The 8,687-nt window shown below is 40.9% G+C and overlaps 1 protein-coding gene across 1 annotated transcript; it reads right to left on the bottom strand.

The window, feature by feature from the left end:
* Positions 1,131-3,784, bottom strand: LOC109825456 (serine/threonine-protein phosphatase 7 long form homolog). The gene is made up of 7 exons (XM_020392310.1): positions 3,617-3,784; positions 3,312-3,536; positions 3,152-3,239; positions 2,948-3,064; positions 1,763-1,823; positions 1,564-1,670; positions 1,131-1,145 (listed from the first exon to the last, which is right to left on the bottom strand). The coding sequence occupies exons 1-7, from the start codon at positions 3,781-3,783 to the stop codon at positions 1,131-1,133; spliced, it is 780 nt and encodes a 259-aa protein (XP_020247899.1). The 5' UTR covers position 3,784.

Raw genomic sequence — 8,687 nt, 5'->3', positions numbered from 1 at the left:
ACTAGCAATCATGAGATAAAGTGATACGAGCCATTTTCTTGAGACTAATCAAAAAATGTACGTATATATTATATAACACTAGAAATGTATAAGGTTAGTGTATCTTTTCATGGACCTAAAATTCACGAGAGCAATCACGAGATAAAGTGATACGAGCCATTTTCTTGAGACTCGAATCAAAATTCTCGGTGTCCATATAGACATGTTACGTGCTCATAATTTTGGGTCCAAAATTAATTTCTCATAAGATTATGCTATTAACATGCTACTTGTTCATGAGGTTATTTAATTTCTAAGCACGAAACGCTAATCATGTATGAGCGCAATCCATCCATTTAAGACAAAAGGGTTGAATGAATAACTAGGTACCGTCATTTCAACTAAATTAAGAGAAAATGTTTGTATAATAAATGCAAGGATACTCAAAATAGTAAATGATAATACAAATACAACGGTAAATGTTTTACGTGCATAAATTTAAGTATGATCTTTTAGGAGATATATATTGGACAACAATTCTCAAAGGACAAATTTTCAAAATCAACCTTTTTAGCATTTTAAATATTAAAATCGACCTTATCTCATTTTATTCAGCAAAACCGACCATTTTCTTCTGAAAAGGATCGGTTTTGCTGCATGAAATTTTTTACGACATACACGGGACTGCTAGCCCCGTGTATTTCAAAATACACAATGAAATGCACGGGACTAGCAGTCCCGTGCATTTTATAGAGAGCAACGAACCAAGTACACAATGAAATGCACGGGACTAGCAGTCCCGTGCATTTTACATTGAGCAACGAACTAAGTGCACGGGACTGCTAGTCCCGTGCACTTCCTGGGCACAATGAAATACACGGGACTAGCAGTCTCATGTATTTCCTGCACATAATGTGCAGAAATATGTATTTCTGCTGCGGGAAAATTCCCCGTACAAACTCATTTGCACATAATGTGCAGAAATATGTATTTCTGCTGCGGGAAAATTCCCCGTACAAACTCATTTCAAATGCAACAATCATAAATTACACCATCTGCTGCGGGAAAATTCCCCGTACAAACTCATTTCAAATGCAACAATCATAAATTACACCATTGCATAAGCACATATATCAATTCCCGTCACAAACTCATATGTTAATTCCCTGTATAAACACATATATCAAATCTGAAAATCATAAAATACACCACAAACTTACGAATCCAAATCCAACAAATCATGCCACAAACCCACTTACAAATCTAATAAGTCACACCACAGTCTCCGCTACAAATCCAAAAACCATCTATTGTCCTGAAATACGTTTGTAATGTACATATCAAAATAGGATTGTAATTTATATAACAATACCGATTAGCTTATATACATCCAAGAACTCTTCTCCTCCTCCTTTGTCTTCGGCTTCCTCCATCCCGACCTTCGATGAGTTCATAATCCGGTTGCGTTTGTGGTTGTGACGGTCCAGCTCCGTCGTCAACACGTTGGGAATGCCCAGCTTCATTGTCGTTTCTGCGTCGTCCTCGACTTTGTCGTGGTTGACGTGTGTATACTAATTGCGCTACCTCTAGTCCATCATGAAGGTCTTCATGAGTTCGATGTAAGGCTTGGTGAAGCCTCTGCATTTTCGACTGATATATTGATGCATGATTCTGTGCTTCGGGATATGTACCTGCGAGAGATAATTCAAAAAAATCCGAAATGCAAAAATTACTGTAAAATTCAAATTATAATATGTAAATTTTATATTTAATTCTATATTACCTGCTCGAGCCAATTCCAGGCCACGATTTACAATGGTTTGAACATCATCTATTGTTGATACCTACAAATTTTAAAAAAAACATAATTTAGCAATATTGAAAAATACTAATAAAAATAAATAAATTTGAAAATACTTACTAATTCTCTCGCATCTATACCCCGAGGCACATATTGTAATACCCCAACCCTTGAGAGGGTGATGTGATTAGTATTGATAGATTTGATTGGAATACTCATACCACCAAGATGCATCTTCTTTTCGGGAACCCAACTCTTAGAAACTCCAAAGTTAAGCGTGCTTGGCCTGGAGAAATTCTAGGATGGGTGACCCACTGGGAAGTTTTTCAGGGAGCGCGTGAGTGAGGACAAAACGTGCTGAAAAGACATATGGTGGTTTGTGAGGTCAGTCTATCAGATCTAATAGCGTACCGACTCCGGGATTCTGGGGCGGGGCGTTACAAATGGTATCAGAGCCAAACCAATCAGAATTGTGAGAGCTAAGTGCTATGCGGCGCAAAGTGCTACGTCAAGAGGGCGGGAGCCACCTATTGAGGCCGTAGGAGACACCTCTAGAATCTCACACGGATGGTACGATCTTGGATGATATGGTTTGGCACAACGAGGACGTTGTGAGTTTAAGTGGGGTGATGTGATTAGTATTGATAGATTTGATTGGAATACTCATACCACCAAGATGCATCTTCTTTTCGGGAACCCAACTCTTAGAAACTCCAAAGTTAAGCGTGCTTGGCCTGGAGAAATTCTAGGATGGGTGACCCCCTGGGAAGTTTTCCAGGGAGCGCGTGAGTGAGGACAAAATGTGCTGAAAAGACATGTGGTGGTTTGTGAGGCCAGTCCATCAGATCTAATAGTGTACCGACTTCGGGATTCCGGGGCGGGGCGTTACACATATCCTCTTTGCAACTCAACCGGGGATGTGGTCGCATGGAGTATCCATCTTCTAGTTATCCTCCAATACCAAGTGTAGTAATCTGATTCCTGGGGAGTTGGCTCGATTTTCTCAACAATACAAAAATGTCTATCATTCCATCTGTGTATATAATTTTGATGCTCAGCTGCCCAGTCCTTTTGATGGCCTCCTTTCTTCGCCTTCCTCTCTATTTTTTCAACAAATTGCGGAACATATTATGCAAGACCAAATTGTCGAAGCACGCGGTCCGGTACATGCATTTCTACTATCTCAAAACATATTAGAGGAACTCTGGCTCTCCATATAACTGGGTATTCTGTGCATATCGGGGGTAGATGATCGAGAAATGGGGTGTAGGGCTCCCATTCCATCTACAGAGTATTACATATAATTGTTGCATATCATTAAAACAAAAGTTGATATATAGAAGAAAAAACTCGTTTTTATAGAAATGATACCTGAAAAATCTTCATGCGGTCAAGCTCATTTCGGTAGAAATCTAACTGTCTCGCCGGGGTCTCGTCAAAACATTTTTGGACATTCCATCTGTGTTAGTTTCAAAATTCAGTACCAAATGAATAACTACAATTATATTTACTACGTTAAAAAATATAATACCTGCATCCTAGTGGAATTTGTCCGTCTAATTGTAAATTCACGCATAGTCTCGGCTTCAAATGCAGCCTCTCCCATGCCCATACTTGCAGTAAGCTGAGACACCCTTTGAGGTCACTATTTTTCATGAATGCAACCTTAGACATCTCTCTATATAGGTACGCCAAAACCGCACTACCCCACGATAACGCACCACACGTGTCCAAGTCCCCGATAAGTGGTAACCACCTAGCATTTTCACAACATTTCAAGTTATCAAAATAAGCTAAATCAACAGACATAATTGTAAATACTGATAAAAATGATACCTGGCATGCACTTTATCTTTACTCGAATCTGGAAATAATATTGAACCGATCATGTGCATAATGTATGCACGTGCATGTTGCTCAATCAATATTGGCGGCGCATCAAAAGGCAACAGCACCGAGAAGGTATCTTTTAGCCACTTCAATTTAATATTTCCTCCAGGCATTGACTTTGGAGCTACACCTTACAACTCCTCACACTTTCTCGGCCAAAAATGTTTATCACTGCCGGTAACGCACGGACCATCTATGCGGAGACCAAGTATCATAGCTACATCCTGTAGCGTAATAGTAGACTCTCCCATTCGGAAGTGAAAAGTGTTGATCTCCGGCCTCCACCTATCTATCAAAGCGGTGAGTAGGGGCCAATCGAGCCTCATCCAACGAAGCTTTGAACATGTCAAGAAGCCGGCCCGTCCTATAGCTGCTATTATGCGCTCATCCTCTATATGCCAACGGCTATGGCTAAGGCTATGATCAACCATAACAATATCCGGGCCTCTCTGTAAAGCAAATGAATATATAAGAATACAATATTATAAGAATGCAATATTGAAATTATAAGAAACTTAGTTACCTCTGTAAATGATATAACATGTGAACGGTGTCAAGGTTGGTCATATAGGACCTCATCACTACTCGGTCCAGGCTCCATGGTGTATATACATGCACATACAATTATAACATATCAATAACTGATCCACGACTAATTATATTGTCTACATTAAAATAAATCACAATTTGAATATGTCAATTGTTACCAATTAATTGTTATCTATTGAGTCTAGCTGGACAACGAGGTCGAGTATGTCCCGGTTGTTTGCAAAGACTACATTTTTTATGCTTGACAATTCCTTCTCGTCCTTGATCCATGGTTCCCCTAATTCGTACAGATCGTGGTCGACCTGCTTGTCTCTTGTATTGAGGTGGAATTAGTCGTGGTCCAGTATATTCGGGCCAATACCGACTATCATCGGGTGGATGAAAACTCTCACTGTATGTCTTTCGGTAATGAATTGTTGAATACCATGGTGAATAATACCGATTATATGGAATTCTCGCACCACCCGGATGATTGGAGGAAGCCGCAAGAACATGTGCACAAGGTATTTTTTGAAGTTGTGGTATGTTACATGTGCAAGTACAATCAACATCAAACAGTTTAACGGTGTAGATACTGTCATAATCCTGTACATGCCATTCATTGTCATTGAATACAGTAATTTGACATAATTTTGCCGCCTCAATTCTTCTATGCAAAATAGACTCATTCTTTGGTGTGTAACGCGTTGTCCAGTCTACACCGTCCTCACGCCTTTTGTTGAAGTATGAGTTTAGCCTATAGAACGTTCTTGCAACCAATGATTGTATTGGCATAGCTCGTGCTCCTTTAAGAACGCCGTTAAAGCTCTCGGAGCAATTAGTTGTCATCATGCAAAACCGCACACCCTCATCCTTACATAATGCCCATCGATGCTCGAATTGAGGCTTCAAGTTATGTTCAATCCAATTATGTGCATCTAATGACAAAGACTTGATCTTCTCTCTACAATGTTCATACACTAATGTATCGGTTGCACACCCAGCTTGCCACAAAAGATTTTGCAAATTAATCTCACCGTGTTTTTTCTTAAAATTATCTCTTATATGCCTCAAACAATATCGATGGTGATGTGGTGCACCAAAACCCTCATGTAATGCCCTTATAATTCCTTTCATCCTATCCGAGATAAAAGTAATTAATCTGGGCGCACTGTAGGCTGTCTAAAAATCACAATGGATAGTTGATCCCCATCAGGGTATAACAAAAAAAGTTACAATCAGACGACTTTCTTATTACCAACAAAAAGCTACAATCGAGAGACGCCCCTACGGACCATGAAGAAATCGAGAGGTAGGATTCATCCCTACAGTCAAAACACAAGTGGCTACGCTCCAAAAGTCGAAGCACCGCAATCATTGCATCCTCAGTAATCAACACAGTCCCATGTTTGAGAGGATTGATCTTGATGGCCACGATAACAACATGACTAATATTATATTAGCAACTATTAGAGATGCTGATGAGCAGTGTAATGATTTTAGAAAAGCAAGACGATCTAGAGAACAGTGGGCAAATATTCGACATGCTGAGAAGTACAAAGCTATGCAAAGAGATAGAGCGTCATTGAGATGCCTCAATTGTCACAAATGGCCTGAATAGGACCTTCTCGAATGGTCATTAGTGTCATCCATATATAAAGACAGAAAAGGCAGCCACAACTTCACTGTTCGCAGTTCAATCGCTGCCCAACGCAGCTCCAATCGCTGCCCAATACAGCTCCAATCCCTGCCAAACACAGCTCCAAACCGCTGCCAAACGCAGCTCAAACCGCTGCCAAACGCAACTCAATCCGCTGCCCAACGCAGCTCCAATCGCTGCCCAACGCAGCTCAATCCGCTGCCCAACGCAGCTCAATCTGCTGCCCAACGCAGCTCCAATCGCTGCCCAATGCAGCTTAATCCGCTGCCCAACTCCAACCGCTGCCAAAACACAGCTCAAACCGCTGCCAAACGCAGCTCAAACCGCTGCCAAATGCAGCTCAATCCGCTGCCCAACGCAGCTCCAATCGCTGCCCAACGTAGTTCAATCCGCTACCCAACACAGCTTTAATCGCTGCCCAACACAGCTTTAATCGCTGCCCAACGTAACTCCAATCGCTGCCCAATGCAGCTCAATCTGCTGCCCAACACAGCTCCAATCGTTGCCCAACGCAGCTCTAATCGCTGCCCAACGCAGCTCAATCCGCTGCCCAACGCAGCTTTAATCACCACCAGACGCAGTTCCATAACACTGTGAAACGCACATTCAAACATCGAAGAACGCAGCTCCATATCGCTGCAGAACACACTTCCAGATGCTGCGTTCAAGCGCAGAATCTATGCCAGAACGCATGTCAAAGTTCTGACCTGTTCAAACACGATCCATGCAGTTTCGAGGAGTGGTTTACGTGGGTTGTTACAACCGATTAATGAGGCAACTAAACCCTTATTTAGGAGCAGATTACGGGGGCAGTTACACCCCTAATCTCCCTATAAATATCAGCAAACTCAACAGAGTTCGGGGTTGGACTTTTGGAGATCGGATTCAGAGAGTGAGATTTGAAGGATCAGCTCCTTACACAGTCTGGGGAATCATCATCAGCTGAAGATTCCAGATACTCAATACTTGGCTTATTAACCGGATTATTTTCGGTTCAAACAACTCTTGTCATATTAGAGTTTGTTACTCGTTCTGAGTCACAATACTCATCAAGAGTTATCAACCAGACAAGTCAGTCGTTCCAGTGAATTGAAATTTTCGGATCATCAACGAGAAGCAAACTCGACGCGAGCATTCGAGGGAGGCATCTCATCGCCACCGTGAAGAACCCAGTTTTTAACAAAGGGGAGAATCTAGATCATTCTCTTCTCTTTTGTAATCAGGAAATCCAATTGTAATTGAGAGTTGAGAGACTTGTAAACATTCTTTTTCTAAGCAGTTAGAGAGAATAAAATCAAATATAATTCTTTCATTCATTTTCTTATTGCAAATTTTCCCACAAACACGCACGGACACTAGGAATCCACTTGTATATAAGTTCAAAGAACCACTTCCAACTAGAAGTATCCTCTACCTCCACAACTGCAAATGCTAGAGGAAATAAACCGCCATTTGCATCTACACCGGTCGCCACAAGAAGCACGCCTTTGTACTTGCCATATAGATGTGTACCGTCAATGCTCAATAACGGACGACAAAAAGTGAAGCCCTTAATAGCCGGACCAAATGCCCAAAATACTCGAGTGAACCTCTCCATCCCCGGTGCAATCTCTTCAGACAATATTTCATATTCAGTACCCGGATTATTTCGCTTGATAGCTTCAAGATACTGTGGAAGTAATTCATAAGATTTTTCCCAATCTCCAAATATTTTCGACAACGCTTTCCTCCTTGCATCATATGCCTTATATTTAGATATCTTAATGCCCCGCATATCATATACCCTTTGAAATATCTGACTTGCATTTAGATCAAGTTCAGCTCTAACTTCAGGCATAATTAGCTTACATATATAAGAGGAAGATGCAGAATAATGATCGACGTCCACCGACGGATTGCAACATGTATGAAGCCCGCAATATCTAGATATTACAAATTGCCCATTTGTTGATTTCCTCACAGCGGCATTTAGCAACCAAGGACATTTCCTGTTTCTCTCATCTTGCTCATTTGCATGCTCTACTTCATTCTTCTCGTTGAAATAACATTTTACATAGTAGTTGGTTGCATTAGTTTTTACAGGCTTGAATTTGACCCGATTTTTAATAGACCATTCTCGCACCGCAAAGATCAATGCTTCCTTGCTCTCGAATAGGTCCCCTTTTTTAAAAGTGAAGTCCTCATTCCGTTGAAAGTTTGGACCAACATCAACAAATTCAGCTTGCGAAGTATTTATCCAATCTTCATTATGAAACTCGTCGAGCAACGGATCTTCAGCTTCCACATAATCATTGGTAACATTAAATTGATCCATCCAACGAGAATCATAATCGATTCCAACTGCCACATGCATGCTATCAATTTGCACGTCTTCTTCTTCAGTATCTTCTGAGTCATCATTTACTTCTTCTTCTACAATTGATCTGGCCGGTAGATCACCTGTAACATAGCCCGATGCGTCGTTAAATATAGTACTTGACATCCCACCAAGAGAATGCCCACTTAAATGTTGTAGTTGACACCACGGCTCTTGACTTGGAGATGTCATAAAACCACTCGACTCATTGTCTAAGTCCATCATCCGAGAAAACTCTCCTTGTGGTCGTGAAGCTTGGGCAAATTCTTGAATCGGATACTTCTCAATGAACAACTCAACTGACACTTGCTTCTCCACTAATTGTTTCATGTCATTCAATTCCTCATCATCGGTAATCGCCACAGCAATAGTTCTACTCTCATTTATCGGACAATTGAAGAACACTTTAATTGCATACCATGCTTTATTAATTTTCGTAACTCTGTGTATTTCATTCATCGTTCCATCAAAAT

Source organism: Asparagus officinalis, chromosome 10, assembly GCF_001876935.1.
Source record: "Asparagus officinalis chromosome 10, Aspof.V1, whole genome shotgun sequence".
Taxonomy (NCBI): Eukaryota; Viridiplantae; Streptophyta; class Magnoliopsida; order Asparagales; family Asparagaceae; genus Asparagus; species Asparagus officinalis.
This window is presented reverse-complemented; position numbering and strand designations above follow the sequence as displayed.

Coding starts and splice junctions, on each gene's coding strand:
- LOC109825456 (XM_020392310.1), bottom strand. CDS start 3,783: ATGCCTGGAGGAAATATTAAATTGAAGTGGCTAAAAGATACCTTCTCG. Junction 3,240..3,311: donor CAAATTCCACTAGGATGCAG/GTATTATATTTT, acceptor AAACTAACACAG/ATGGAATGTCCAAAAATGTT. Junction 1,671..1,762: donor CCTGGAATTGGCTCGAGCAG/GTAATATAGAAT, acceptor TATCTCTCGCAG/GTACATATCCCGAAGCACAG.